Raw genomic sequence first — 15,960 nt, 5'->3', positions numbered from 1 at the left:
ATATATAAATGGATATATATATATATATATATATATATATATATATGTATAATTATATAGATCTTATATGTATATGTATGCACAAAACACTGGGGGGAAACCCAAAATGTTAGGTGGCAGTATTATAGGTAATCTGTATTTTCTTCTTTGTATCTTTTTATATTTTCCAAATTTTCTATAATAAAAATGTATCGTTTTTTCAATCTGTGAAAAGCAGTAAAGGTTTTTTTGATAAAAACAGAACTTAAAAAAAACCCAAAACCCAACTCAACCCTTCCCAATTACCTTGGACTGCTCTGCCCTGGAAAAGTGATAGAAATACAAATTGAACTCTTTGGCACATTCTGGTTTCAGTTCATACATGCCTCGTCCTGTTAATCCAGGTTTTCTATAGGGAAAAAAAAAAAGTCCGAAAAATATTACTGAAGTCACACATTAATTTATGAGACAGTCTTAGATAACAGAATAAGAAAGCAGAGCTCTCATATACTGCTGCTGAGTGTAAGCTGGTACTATTTTCTGTGGGTGAATTTTGCAATCTACGTCCAAAAATTTAGCATCCATTTTATCTAGCATGTCCACACTTGGAGTTTATCCTAACTGGACAATTGAACGTGATGGTCACTGTAGTGGCACCAATTCAAAGTCTAACAACAAGGAATAGGTTACACACACTATGACATCTCCAAACAACTGAACACCATTAAAAATGATGTTAATTTCTACATTGGGACATGTAAGGACGCCTGTGGTAAGTTCTACCAAGTGGAAAAAAGCAGGTACAATTTTAGGGTTTCTATGTATTTTTTTTCCTGTCTGTTCTCTAGAAGCAAGTATTGTCTTTATAATCAACAACAATAAAGACATTGCCATTGGGGTGGGGAGTAGGGAAAAGCAGGATTAAGACACTGCCTCAACAACCTTAACACGTTGCGTACGGTGGGGTTTAAATCCCTCATACCCCTGTTCCGGCAGGTTTTTAAAAGAAACTACTTTAAAATGCACTCTTTAAAGCGTAAATGCTTCTATGTCATTTATTATTTTTCTATAAATAGATTCTACAAATAAATTATTCTATAAATAATTATTCTACAAATAATTCAATAAAATACGCAAAGTAAAAAGAGTCAACAGTAAAAACGAGAATTCTCGTTATCCGTCCTTAACGCATGGCTCAGAAAAAAACGAAGATTCTCGTGATCCATACGCAACATGTTAAGTGGATAAACTAACTTATTGATTGGGCAACACAATGAATGTCAGAGAGAAGGCAGCATTCAGAGGCCCGCCTACTATTTAGGTGGTACATTCAAATAGAAACAATGAAACCAATTTTAAGAAAGCTCAATGCATTTACTTAGCTCACCCGCTCAGGTTAATTGTAATTATCTGAAACTATCAGTTATGAACACCTATTCTGAATACAATGAAAATTCCCATAAAGCTACTTTAAGTTGCTGAGCATAGCACTAGATAAAGTGAAAGTCAGTGAGAAATATAGTTCAGGATTACATATTTCAAAATGTCTGTTACTCTCTGAAAGCAGTTAATTTTCATTCCCAGTTCCATAACAAAAAATAAACAAACAAAAAACAAACAAACCAAAAAACCCACTGAGAAAATGTTTAAAAAAACTGAATGTGAAAAAACAAAGTAAACTCACTTGAAATGGGCAACTGCTTCAATGACATTCTCCATACCAGTCTCCTTGTTTTCCTAAAAGTACAGGAACCAAGTAAGTGTGTTTCATGTTAATATCTGCTAGTGCTCTGAGCTTTTTATCTCATTAAACCTCACACAGCAATCCTATGAAGCAGATACACTATTATCCTGGTATTTACAGATGAGGATTCTATAGTGAATATAATGATTAATATACAATTAGGGAAACTTATTTGGTAAGCAAACATTCATTCAGACAGATATAATTAAAAACAAGTCACTACTATAGGGAATCAAGGAGACAGCTTTCAAAAGGAATTCAATGAAAACACAAAGTATACATAACATTTAAACAAAATTATGTAAGATTGTAATGTTTTGTGTAATAGTTATACTAATTTCTTATTTATTTTTAGAAAAATAGAATTTCCTAAATCATATCATATCCCATGATAAGATGTTAATAGGAATTGTGTAAATAAAGAATTCTCTGGTTAAAAATGTTTGGCAAATATAGTTGCTATCACTTTATACAAAGCATACACCACTTTTAAAATCTGGTTTTAAATTTTATTGTTTCTCGTATTTTAAAGTCTAAGTGAAACTGTAATTGTTTCCTCATCTAATAACTCAAGATTCATTTCCTGTATTAAAAAGTACAAGTAACTTTTATCCTGACTAGAATTTAGAAATTATTATTAAGAAATTATTAATTATTGTGGGTTTTTTTAGGTATGATAATAGCATATGGATAGGTTTTCCTAAAAGCCCCTATCTTTTAGATCAGTTTCTCAACCTTGGTACTACTAACATTGGGACCAGCTGATTCTTTTTTGTGGGTGGTCCGTCGTGAGCACTGCAATGTTTAGCAGTATCCCTGGCCTCTGCTTATTGGATGCCAGCAGCACCGCACACCCTGCCCTGAGTGCCAAAGGTACCCTGGGGGGAGGAGGGAGGCAAACCATTCCTGGTTAAGAACCACTGTTTTAGGTATATACAACTTTATTTATAAATGAAGTGGTAAACTTGGCATTCTCTATAAAATAACCCAGTGGCGGGGGGGCGGGAGGGGTGTAGGGATTCATGGTTGGGATATAGATAAAACAAGACTGGTGATTTGTTGAAGCTAGTGATGGGTTTATTATGCTTATTCCTATAGATGTTTGAAAATTTTTATAATACAAAGTTTAAAAGAAGTATCACTATGCAACAATATAGGTTTAATTCCTAGAAGAATGAGCATTAAGGTTGGAAATTTTGATCTATATTTCAAATCTGGGAAAATATTTTGAAAAGCCTCAATGAAAACAAAGTCCTTTCCCAACTTGAAGTTGTGGGTTTCTAAAAAGCCCCATGGCTGAAAAATAGGTAGCTGACTACTTAATAATCCTGGGAGGAAAAATAGTTACAATTAACCTATGAAAGCTCATGTGAATATTATTTTACATTCACTATAATAAACGAGATGGCTCACTAAACTAAGTAGCCTTTGGATGCTTCAAAGGAAAAAGCTCTGGAAAACTATAGTTAACTCACTTCCTTTCTCAAAATACTCTACCCATGGCAACTATGTACTAAAGACCCTATAACAACCCCTCTCTGATGGATACATATATTCAATCCCAAGGACCAGGTTTACTTTTACTGAGCATATTTATCTCTTGCAAGGTTTCATGGTAAATGTGTCTATTCACATGTTGCTTTTCACTCCCAGTCCCTAGTATTCTTTTCTAATTATTTCTAATAAGAGTGACTAGCATTATATGTATGTCCTAGAACTGTAGTTTTTACAATTGTGAAAAAGGTATACAGAAGTAAATCTATATACACGAGACTGATAGATAGGAAAAGATTTCTAGGACTTTCTTTTTTAAAACGTAGGTACTTACATCTTCAGGTAAAGACTTTACCAATTCACTATGAGCCATAGGTTTGATGCTCAACTGATGGATAATCTCTCGCTTAATTTCATCTGTAGCTTTTACCTGTCCAACTCCAGGACTAAATCTCTCTCCTGTGAACAATAAAAAAAGCATACACACATACACACACACATATTTAACATAAACAATATTTACATGATATATACTGATAATGCATGCAACACAATCTATTTTGCTTTCTGTGTCACGGAAAAGCAATGACTGGTCTGGCAACAAGCTAGGGTGAGCAGCTCCCAACCAAACTTCTGAGTCTCACACACAATGGGTGAGTGCAGGCTTTAGGCAGTGGAGAGAGAACTTTTGTTGCAGTTTTGAAAGAATGGGATCAGAAGGCGGGAAGGGATTCGTGTAGTCAAGAATTGGCATAGCGGCAGCTGTACAAGTAGCCTAGGGAACTGCCTTCACGCCATCTGCCACATGTAGCAGGGAGGGAGGCTTCCTCTGTCCTCTCTTGTGGCAAAGGAGATTATCACCTTCTGAGACCTCTTTCATTGGTATCACCTCCTGAAAATTGCCAGGAGTCTCTGTTCTATGGACTAAAAAGTGTCTGAAATTGCAGGGGAGGGGGGAGAAGGTAAAGGATACGAGAATAGGAAAGATGGACTGAAAATGTAGGCAATAAGAAATCTGCATCTATTAGTGACAACTTTCTATTATCCTGGAATTATGATATCTGAAGTCAAGATGACACTTTGCACCACAAAACCATGGAGGGAAATATAGGTAAGATATAAAGTAACAGTAAATAGCTCCTAAATATTCTATTCTTGCTAGTAAACTCTCCTGTCCCCCTCTTTTCACCCAGTCTTCCAGTTTATTCTGCTTCAGCAGTTGCACTCCTTTTTCCAAAGTGCTGTTACTCTCAACATCACAGTAACCAGAGGGGAGAGAAAGATGGATGCTCTGATTTCCTTCCCCTAAAACTGAGTTAGCCGCTCAAACAAAACAAGAAACACAGTTCAGAAATTCTGAACTATTTGCTACCACAAAAGCCAATGTAATTTATAAACGTCTCAAACAATCCAAACTTACCAACAAGCATTATAATGAGGTATAGCATTTCTTCTATTAGAGTATTGTTTTGCTGAACTACATCCTGTAACAAGTGGGGGGGAGATAAACTTCAGAGATAAGAATATAAATATTGTATTATTTCAGATGATTAACATAACCCAATAGAATGAAGGATGCTTCTTTAATGATGTGTTGTGGTCTCATAAAAATTGCTCTTACCTTGTGGGCAATCTCAGAACTGAATCTTTTTCCATAGTCTGGAGTACTGAAAATCTGGTAAAGTTCAAAGCGGCTGAGCATTATCATCAGGAAATGATTTGGATCCATCATGGAGACACCTGTCTTTTTTTTTTTTTTGAGATAAAGGAAAAGAGGAAGGTCAAAAAAACTACTAAACAATTAATGAGAGATATTTTGCTTTGAGCAAGAGAAAGCAGCTTGCTTGTTCACCAATCCCCATAAAAGATGGAAACTCATTTAGCCCCAATCTCTGTAAGCGTGGAGAGGAATCCAAGCTTGTAAAACAGAACAAAGCATAAACAAAATAACCCCTACCTAAATCCACACATCAGAATAACATGGACTAACATGTATGTTCTCTTTTCTTTTAATGTTTTGAATTAATTGTATCCCTCCAAATTTAGTTCTGAAGTTTTATTTCAGGGTTCTCTTTATCACTGTCTGGTATAGACTCTGACAGAAATGTGGTATGTCAATTAAGCTTCACTAGTATTTTTTACATAAACCGTATTAAATTCTTATCAAGAACTCAAACAAATATTTGGTGATGAATGCTACACTTACTGAAGCTACAGCTTTTAAATATTAGTTATAATTTTCCTTTAATTCCCCTTGTATAAATACCAAATCAACTTGGGTTTTAATTTATTTTGAACCAGTAATTTTCTTTTTTGAAATTTACATTCTGTACCTTTAAAAATAATTTCTAAATCCATTCAGCAGTAACATGGAAAAACTACTATGTGAAAAGCATTGTGCTATGCACAATGACCAAAAAAGGAACAAGACACTGTTGGCATGGTTTAGCGGAAAGGATGGAAAGTAAACAGGCAAACACAACCAACAGTTCTTACTTAATATTATGGTGAGCAGAAGCACCATGCTATGAGCCCGCCCAAAAGGGATACTTAGCCATGGTTTGGTGTGTCAAGGAGGGCTTCCTGAAAAGGTGACACTAAGCTAAACACTAAGACATGCAGGAAAAGAAGTTACTAGGCAACTGGAAAAAGGAGGGGTTGGGGTGGGCAATCTACGGAGCAAAAGAAATAAATGTGCAGCAAGGAGGGAAATCAAGACAAATTCAGGGAATTTAACATAGTTCAGCATCACAGGCCTTGAAAATCAGTTTAAGGGGTCTGGGTCTCCAACCAGAGGACAGTGAAGAAAGGACGGCATCCAGGTTTCTGACTTAACAACTATATAGATTGTTGAACAATTCACTAAGGTAGGGAACCCAAGATAGGAGGAAGGCATGGAGGAAGTAAGAGGAGTTATTTTGAATGTTAAATCTGAGATGCGTCCAGGAAATCTAGATGGAAAAGTTCTATAGGCTGTTAGCCATCTCAGTTTGGAGCTTAGGAGACAGGGCTAGGCTGGAGTTACAGATCTGGGGGGAGAGAGCATCAGTGATTGGGCTCTCATGGGGTTACAAGGAAGAGGAACATTCCCCACACCTTTAAGTTTAATGCTTTTAATTCATTACCTGAAGCATTATTATATCCTTGTCAAACATTTCACGCCTGCATTTCACATTATGGTAGTAATATATCTGAAAAACAACAAAAAAAGAATTATACTGGGTAAATAGGTTTTTGTTTGTGAAGCTCTCTTCTCCCCCACCCTCCAAGAGCACATGGGTTTTGGGTAAGTGGGTGTGCGCGTGCGCTTGGCACACCATGTGCTTTCCCCAGTAGTTAATATCATCTTAGTAGGGATTAATTAGAAATTTCTAGATTACAGTGTCACTCTATGGTTCACATTTTGCATCCAACTTTCTGAGTCTCTCAACAAAGGCTTATAGCTAATAAAAATGGGGGAAAAACCTATACCAAGTCTAGGTGAGACTTAAAAATTAAAATCTCAATTTCAGAGCTATACTAACAGAACTTTTGTCTTTTAATCCAATTTAAGTAGATAAAATCTGAATTTTTATTTTATTTTTTCACACACACATTTGCTTTTTTATCTTTAAATTAAGTGTGTTTTTCCAGGACCCATCAGCTCCAAGTTGTTTCAATCTAGTTGTGGAGGGTGCAGCTCACAGTGGCCCATGTGGGGATCGAACCAGCAACCTTGGTGTTATGAGTACCATGCTCTAACCAACTGAGCTAACCAGCTGCCCCCTATTTTATTTTTTAATATCCAACTTTGTTTTATAAACGATTTCAAGTGAAAATCAAAAATTTAAGTGCATTTCTATCTTTGATATTGTTTCTTGACAAAGTATGAAGAAAACTTCCAAGAAATTTTTTTGGTTTAACGTAGTTATCTTCTCAAACAATTTAAATATAGATACTCAAATTTCAATGAGTAAAGACACTGGAAATTACATCCTTCATAGAAGCCAAGGAATGGATCAAGAACTCTCCATAGAATTAAAAAACTCGTACCTGGTTTACTAGAGAGAACCCATTTCTTCTCCACATTCCTGCATGAACTTGGGCACATAAAACAAGACATCTAAGAGGATGTTCTATCAGCATGGGTGGGCTAAGTTCACTCTGTATACACAAAAATAAAACACACAAAACTCTCAACTTTATAGAGAAGACTGACTGAGATGGATGCTTTAAATAAAGCACAAGTTAAAATTATTTTAAGGTATATTTGTATGACGGTAAAATTATGTGTCAACTTGGCCAGGCGATGGTACCCAGCTTGTGATTAACACTGGGCTAGACGTTGCTGTGAAGGTATTTTGTAGATGTGATTAGTATTGAGATCAGTAGACTGTGGGTAAAGCAGATTACTCTCCATAAAGTGGGTGGGTCTCATCCAATTAGTTGAAGGCCTTAAGAGAAAAGACTGAGGTCCCCCCAAGGATGAAGAAATTCTGCTTCCAGGCTGCCTCTGGACTTCAGACTGCAACAGCAACTCTTCCTTGGGTCTCCGGCCTGTCGGGCTGCCCTGCAGGCATATTTCTGACTTGCCAGGCCCCATACCTGCATGAGTAAATTCCTTATAATAAATCAATCTCTTTGAGCCTCTTCCTCTCTTCACACATGCATACACATGTGTGCACGCACACGCATACACACACACTCTCTCTATTGGTTCTGTTTCTCTGGAGAACCCCGACTAATAAACGTTGCTTCAAAGTGATTTCAAATACATGGAAAATAATAAATACGTATTTACTTTTCAAGTTAGTACTACTTACTAGAGGTAGGAGCTCTGGAAACTTATATGCCACTTCACTTTTGCTTAATAATGCATGCAAACCTGCATGGAAGAATAAACAAAAACGTATTTGTGTTAAGTGAAAATAATTTAGGAAAAAAAACACACCTAAATACTCAATTTTATATCTAACTTCTCTTTCTCTTTGGGAAACTGCCATGTTATAAATTAAGATATAAAATGAATTGCATCCGAAAATGAAGCTTTAGTCTCATGAACCTCTGTATCAAAGGCACATTTAGAACTAGAGTCTTCATTACATATACCAACATACACTGATCACATTTTATAGAAGTAAATGTTAGACATATAAACATAGCAGAAGCAACTATTGTAACCATCAAAGTCATTTATACATGTTACGCCAACTTGAAGAATCATATTTCAGTGGGCCACGGAGTTTGTTCCCATTTAAAGTATAGCAGTGAGAGATCCTTTTGGCAACCGCACAGAGGAACTGGCCCTGGGATTCACTGTATTGATCCTAACCTCAGAATTAAGTTCCCTGGAATTTCCAGTTTAGGGTCAAAGCCTCTTTAGTCCCTAAATACATAGGGCTCTTTTATAGCTCAACCTCAGTTAATTCTGTTAACTAAGAATTAACTAAAAATGTTGTCTAAACACAGAATGCTTTTCACAGTCTTATCAATAAATGCTGGCCACTAGGTCAGGCCTGGTTGGAGGCTTTCCTCATCCAAGAACATGCATCACGAATCCCATTCTAGTAACTTATACTGGGCCTTTGCCGCTGACGCTCCATTAGCACGCACTCCGAGCTGTTCTGGGGCTGTTTTATGTACGTTTACTTAGCTCTCCAGTTAGAAAATAAGCATTCAGGCCACGGTTCGTCAAACAGTAAGACAGAATGCTCAAAAATGTCCACTGAGAAGAGTTGAGGGAGGTAAAGATCTGGAAGAAATCAGTCCATTTTCAGTCTTGACCATTTTCCCTGTGGGTAACTGTCGGCATCAGCTTCACCCGCACAACCAGACAGGACCCTCCTTCCTGCATTCTAATACTTTTACACAACGCCACGCTGTCGTTTGCTGGTGCTGAGGAGCAACAGTTCAGGCTGCTCAAAGCACTTACAAAAACAAAACGGGGCCTGAACGAGTTGCAGGAGTTAGGAGATTGCCTATAGTCAAACCTTCATTCTAGGTATTTTTACTCATTGCACGATTTGTCATTTATCTTAACTGTGTAGCTCAGTAATTTGATATGATGTGAAAGTGATATGATAGAGCAAGTACTCATTTGTTGCTCTGTGGATATTCAGATGTCTAAGTTGTCTTAAATCACCCCGGTTTTAGTAACAATCCAAAAGTTATCAGCAGGGTCATGTGATCGTGCTCAGAACAATGGAAAAAAATGTCTTCAAAAATGAAAGAGGGATCATTACTACTGGTCCCAGGGACATTATTAAAAGGATAAAATAGGAATACTATGAACAATTCTATGCCCACAAGTTTGATAACTCGGATGAAATCAACCAATTTCTTGAAAGACACAAACTACTAAAAACTCACACAAGAAATGGATAACCAGAACCAGCCTGTATCTATTAAAGAAATTGAATCAATAATTAAAAACCTTCCAAAAAGGGAAGTTATCAGGTTCAAATGGTTTCACTGGTGAATTCTACCAAACATTTAAGGAAGAAATAATACCAATCGCCCACAATCTCTTATACACACACAAAACCACTTTCACATCATATCAAATTACTGAGCTACACAGTTAAGATAAATGACAAATTGTGCAATGAGTAAAAATACCTACCTTTAGAACTTCTCTTTTCTACTCTGAAACTAAATGGAACAATACTATGTAAGTAGGACAAGAATTCCTCCAATCAAGGACTATAGAAGGAAGCTGTACTGAAATGAGTCCGCAGAGATATTCAAAGCTTTTGGCCGCTGCAATGTGGCAGCTTCAACAAATATTCTACCAAGTATAAATGGCCTGGAAATCAACTACTTAATGATTAAAAACTATCACCCCAATTTGAAACTTTCTCTTTACCTGTTGCTTAAAAAGCTTATCAATTAATGATTAAGAAACAGCTGAGAGTGAGAGAAAATCTAGGGTGGTTTCAATTTATTAGCAATCACTTTGAATTGAAGTTGGGTTGAGTTAAACAATAAAACATGGTACCTACAGTTAAGTCTGAAGAAGCACTGTGGTAGTCATTGTATGCCCTCTGGTGCCAAACTACCTCAGAATTCCTACTCTGACTCTTTCTTGCTGTGTGACACCATGCAACTCACCTCCGTGTTTTAGTCTTCCCATATGTGAAGCAAAATTAATTATAATACCTATCTCATAGGCCGACGTGATGATTAAATAAGTTAATGCATGTAAAGCTCTCAGAATAATGCGTGGTGTGAATTCAATAAATATTAATCACAAGTCAATTTAAAAGCTAGTATCAGGGTTCTTTTTGGGGAGAAATACTTTACCTGCAAGTAAGCGAGAAACTGGGAGGTGAATGCTAACTTTTTCTTGGGAAACACAGTATCTGATAGTTTCCACTGAATGTCCACAAATGCTTAATGTGATTGGCTGTTCACCGTCAGTAAAACCACCGTGACATTGCATCAATACAGCAAGGCTTTTCTTGTAAGCTTCAATTAACACTTTTTCCTGGAAAAAAAAGAGGGTTTTCTGTAAGTTACTCAAAAGGTTGGGTTTCTACAACACTGAATAAGCACCTCAAATTCGATGATGAGTAAATACCTCAAATATCAATATAGGCAAAATCAAACTCAATCTTCCCTCCCCAACTAGGTCTCTCTCTTCCAGTGCCCCGTCTTAGTGAATGACATCTCTGTACAGTTGTGGAAATTCAGAGGTTATTCCAATACCCGCTTTTCACTCATTTACCATTGTCTGATCTATTACTAAGCTGGCAATTTTATCTTTGAAGTTTTTCTCAAACCTGGCCATTGATTATGTCCAGTAACTCAAAGGAAAGCCAATCAGCCATCTATTAAATTCCCCGCTCCTACTCTTGCCCCCTCCATGCCCCCCACACAGTAATTTTTAAAAACTTCTAAACTGGATGTCTATCACCTTTCTGCTTGGTAGTCTCTAGCAGTGTCCCACTTCGATTGGAATCAAATCCAAACTTTTCTCCATGGCGTCCAAGGCCCTGCAAAGTCAGGCCCCTGTCCACTCTCTACCTTCACCCTCTACGCTCCAACCAGAGCCTTCTCACAGCTCCCCTAACAGCCATACTCCTCATCACAGAGCACGATACAACTGTTCCTCAGTCGGGAATATTCTTTACTCTTTGATCAGTTAAGTCGGCACATAGTTCAGATCTGACGGAAGTCTTCTCTGACCTGCCAACATGTATAGGCTCTCATTTAGAGTTTATAGCTAAAACAAGGACAAAATACTTTTAAGACATAGGACAAATGTACCAATAGTAAAACTTCAGTTTTGGATAAATTTAGAAACTATTCTTTTCATATGCTCAAAATCTAGATGGGATTATGGAAAAAACTGAAGTAACATAAGAGAAGGAGAGTGTGGATTATTTCCTTCTCTATCTGTTTTCCAGGTTTTTGCTAAGGCTTCAGAATTTTATCAAATTTATAGGGAAAAGAGGAGAAAATATGCTGGTTAATGAGCCTTTTAGTATCAACACCATCTTCTCCAAATCTCAAAATTTACTTAGAAATCTGTTTATTCCCTATCCCTTAGCCCTAGAAGAAACTCACATCTAAAGCACACCAGTCCTGCATCATTGAAATGACATGTGTCAATTTCATTTGCAATGTGAAGGCTGCTTCCCACTCTGGTTCCATTTCAATATGCTGTCCTACTTGACGTGTAATTGGATCCATTCCCTTAAAGAAAGTGAAAAGATTTTAAATGAATAAAAGTTATATTCGTTCTCTTACACAGAAACTTAAAAAACATACACGTCTTCACAGGAAGCTTCAAGTAGTGTAAGAAGTCCAACTTCTTAAATTACATGTTTATCTAACATTCTCTAAAATATAAATTAAAAAAAAATTCCAGTAAAGTATATAATAAATTATTATAGGGGCAATCTTCTGTTTTAGACAATAAAATGAATACTTCACTGCAACAATCCTTCAAATTCCTTTTATCTTTATCATCCATAGGAAAACTATTAAAAGAAATTTGACAGGCTCTTAAAATGTTACTATTTATAAATATATTTTGCAATATACTAAATATATTTTATAATATACTAGAACAAAGTTTTTATATTTATTCCTAATCTGCAACTAAAAGTTTTCAGAGACTGCAAGAAAAAGACAAACAGCTTTTAATACAGAAGCATATCACTTTTTACAAACTAGCCTACTCTTGATGTGTCAGAACTAATTAAATAATAGAAAATAGAGGATACCCTGAGTATTCAAAATGACCAAAGTAGATATTGTTTCTATAGACAAAAAAGTCCCTGCAATGGTATTGGCAGAAAAACAGACATATAGACCAATGGAATAGAATTGAGAACCCAGAAATAAACCCACATATATATGTGCAGACAATTCACAGAGGAGCCAAAACCATACAATGGAGAAAAGAAAGCTTCTTCAAAAAATGGTGCTGGGAAAATTGGAAAGCCACATGCAAAAAAATGAAAGTAGACTGGTATCTGTCACCATGTACCAAAATTAACTCAAAATGGATCAAAGACCTAAACGTAAGACCTGAAACAATAAACAGCATAGACAAAAGCATAAACTCACAGATCTTGAGTTCAGAGACGACTTTATGAATTTGACCTCAAAGGCAAGGGAAGTAAAAGCAAAAATGAATGAATGGGACTATATCAAACTAAAAAGCTTCTGCACAGCATAGAAACCACCAACAAAACAAAGAAGCAACCAACAGAAGAGGAGAAGATATCTGCAAACAATGCCTCCGATAAGGGGCTAGTTATCCAAAATATATAAAGAACTCATACAACTGAACAACAACAAAAAAATTAATTAAAAAATGGGCAGAGGACCTGAACAGACACTTCTCTCAAGAAGACAAAACGGCCAATAGATACATGAAAAAATGCTCAACTACATTAGCTATTAGGGAAATGCAGATCAAAACCACAATGAGATATCACCTCACACCTGTTAGAATGGCTGTTATCATCAAGACAAGGAATAACAAGTGCTGGAGAGGCTGTGGAGTAAAAGGAACCCTTGTGCCCTGCTGGTGGGAATGTAAATTGCTACAGCCACTATGGAAAACAGTATAGAGGTTCCTCAAAAAATTAAAAATAGAATTATCATACGACTCAGCAATCCTCTTCTGGGTATCTACGCAAAAAAATCTGAAAACATTTATCTGTAAAGATATATGTATCCTTATGTTCATTGCAGCTTTATTTATGGTGGCCAAGACATGGAAACAACCAAAGTGTCCTTCGATAGATGATTGGATAAAGAAGATGTACATAAATACAGTGGAATATTACTCTGTCATAAGAAAAGATAAAATACTGCCATTTGCAACAACATGGATGGATCTTTGAGATTATCGTGGTCAGGGAAATAAGGCAGAAGAAGTTGAGAACCATATGACTTCACTCATATGTAGGATATAAAATTGAAAGCAACAAACGAATAAGACAAACAAAAAATCAGACAGACATCAGTTTTGGGAACAGTTTAGTGGTTACCCGAGGGTAAGGGGAGAGGAGGGTGGTAGAAGAGGGTAAGAGTGATCAAATATATGGTGATGGAAGGAGAACTGACTCTGGTGGTAAACACACAATGCAATATATAGATGATATATTATAGAATTGCACATTTGAAACGTATGTAATTTTACTAACCCATGCCAAAAATTTAAAAAAAACCTGCAAAACATAGAGTATTATAATAAATTAAACACCCACAAATTACCACCCAACACGAGAACTAGAATATTTTCTAAACATAATAGGTCAACTTTGCTTATTCCTTTTTTAAGAAAGTCAGATAGCTATTAAAAGAGTCACAATGGTAAGCTCAGATGTTTGAGATGTCACCTATCTTCTTATAGTTAAAACTGTTTAAATATGACAGTTGGTTTCTGCTTCTATATTCTATTTTGTATATGGGGGTGTGTCCAAAAAAGAATTAAACAGAGGGGAAAATTTCTATGTTACATAAATAGCACATCAAGGAAAGGAAAATGAAAACATTAAAAAAAAATCCAACATTATAGTTGCTTAAATAACTGACAATACTTCCATGTAAGAATTAAAGAAAATCAGCTTGCAATCCCCAGAGAAAGTATGTTCATGGTAACCCAAAGAAAAACCAAATACAAAGAACAGTAGTAGATGCCAGAACCTTTGCTGGGAACTCATTCGTTCTACACCTTTCTAAGAGTTTCCAATTACAGAGGAGCTTCTTGGTCCAAATTGTAGCCATCCAAATCATTATTTTGGAAATGTGCCCCAAATGAAATAAACGCATCGAGAGAAAGGTGTTCAGCTGAGTGAACAATTACTAACAATAACAAAAAGGGAAGAAAGGAAAGTGCTTCCCTTTTGAAACGTGTCAGTTTACACATACCTGCATACATTTGAGTAATTCCAAAAAGGCATCAAATCCTTCTAGGAACTTCTGCCTCAGATCATCTGACCATTCCGTTGGTTTGCTAATTAACACATACCTGAACAAGACAAAAATAGCAATGAATACATGGATAAACATTAACATTTTACAAGTTGCAACTGGTTTGATAATTAAACAGAATCTTACTTGAGGTCTAAAATAAGGCTCTGCACTCTCTTAAATTTGAAGGCTTGTAAAGCAGTGTATCGTTCAAACTGAAATCTGCCCTGGGAATCTCGATGTCTCAAATGATCCATAAACGTCTTAATAATAATGGTCATTAGGTTTTCTTCTGTGATGAGCATCCGAGCCTAGAACAAAGTGTATCAGAGTACATGGTAATCAAAACCTATTAACTAAGAAGCTAAAAAAAATGTCACCAATATTGGTTAGCTTTTCCAGTTTAAACCTTTTCAACACAACTATTTAATATCATAAGTGCATTACTGTGTATTTCTAAATAACAATTACTTACTCCAATTGCCACTTGTATGAAGCAACAATTGTATCACGGAGAAAGATGCCAGAATGTTAGGAGACAGATCCAAGGCTCATTATTCAAAGACAATTCAGGGTGGGGGGTCTGAACCAGGCTGCAAATTTTCCTTAACTGAGACATTTAGACACCTATAATGGTATGGTATAATTATTCTAGGATCCAGAGGTTTATATCACAGATTCTGTAGAACTCAGTATAAAACTGTATTTCCTCTTAACCTCCTAAGTTGAGATTTATTTGTTTCTATGTATAGATGTATTTTTGAATAAGCAAATACATTGAGATGAAGCAAAAATAACAGGTAAACAAGGAAGTCTCCTAGCTCCTGAGATCCCCCTTGCAAAAGCGATTTCTGTTAGCAGTTTCCTTGCATATTCTTCCAGGGGTTGTGTGTGTATAATAATAAAAACATACACATACATATATGTATACACACACATAAACACTTATATGGATAAAGTGATATTAAGTAGATATAAATATGGATATGTATAATTATATCTATCTTCCCCCTCAAAGGATAGCACATTATAAATACTGTTCTGCACTTTGTTTTTACTTAATATATTTTAGAGATTGTCCCCTATCAGTTCGTATAAATTCCCTCATTCTTCTTAACTATCACCAGGTATTCTATAATAGTTTATGTAGCCAGGTCCTTACTGGTGAGACATTTGGGTTTTTCCCACTCTTATGCTATTTACTACAAAAGATGCTGTAACAAATATGTACTGTGTACAGCTGCAAGGATACGGACAGAGTAATTTCCCAGAAGTGGAATGACTACATTGTAGTATATGTACATTATACATTTTGACTAACAGCACCAAAC

General features: G+C 36.0%; 1 protein-coding gene across 7 annotated transcripts in view; it reads right to left on the bottom strand.

The window, feature by feature from the left end:
* The window catches only part of UBR2 (ubiquitin protein ligase E3 component n-recognin 2), a 106,110-nt gene that overhangs the window by 36,783 nt on the left and 53,367 nt on the right, over window positions 1–15,960 (bottom strand). For 5 of the 7 annotated variants that reach the window (XM_019738383.2, XM_019738385.2, XM_019738388.2 and 2 more), the window contains 12 exons: window positions 14,777–14,940; window positions 14,588–14,687; window positions 11,765–11,893; window positions 10,499–10,682; window positions 8,020–8,081; window positions 7,250–7,360; window positions 6,343–6,408; window positions 4,839–4,961; window positions 4,638–4,701; window positions 3,552–3,676; window positions 1,664–1,716; window positions 286–388 (listed from right to left, as the gene is read on the bottom strand). In XM_019738383.2, the coding sequence (XP_019593942.1) occupies window positions 286–388; window positions 1,664–1,716; window positions 3,552–3,676; window positions 4,638–4,701; window positions 4,839–4,961; window positions 6,343–6,408; window positions 7,250–7,360; window positions 8,020–8,081; window positions 10,499–10,682; window positions 11,765–11,893; window positions 14,588–14,687; window positions 14,777–14,940 (1,284 nt within the window). Of the gene's footprint in view, window positions 1–285; window positions 389–1,663; window positions 1,717–3,551; window positions 3,677–4,637; window positions 4,702–4,838; window positions 4,962–6,342; window positions 6,409–7,249; window positions 7,361–7,517; window positions 7,802–8,019; window positions 8,082–10,498; window positions 10,683–11,764; window positions 11,894–14,587; window positions 14,688–14,776; window positions 14,941–15,960 lie in introns of those variants that run through there. The other 2 variants (XR_012496600.1, XM_019738390.2) reach the window with 2 other exon arrangements.

Source organism: Rhinolophus sinicus, linkage group LG05, assembly GCF_036562045.2.
Source record: "Rhinolophus sinicus isolate RSC01 linkage group LG05, ASM3656204v1, whole genome shotgun sequence".
NCBI classification, from domain to species: domain Eukaryota; kingdom Metazoa; phylum Chordata; class Mammalia; order Chiroptera; family Rhinolophidae; genus Rhinolophus; species Rhinolophus sinicus.
Note: the sequence above shows the minus strand (reverse complement) of the source record. Positions and strands in the feature narration are given on the sequence as shown.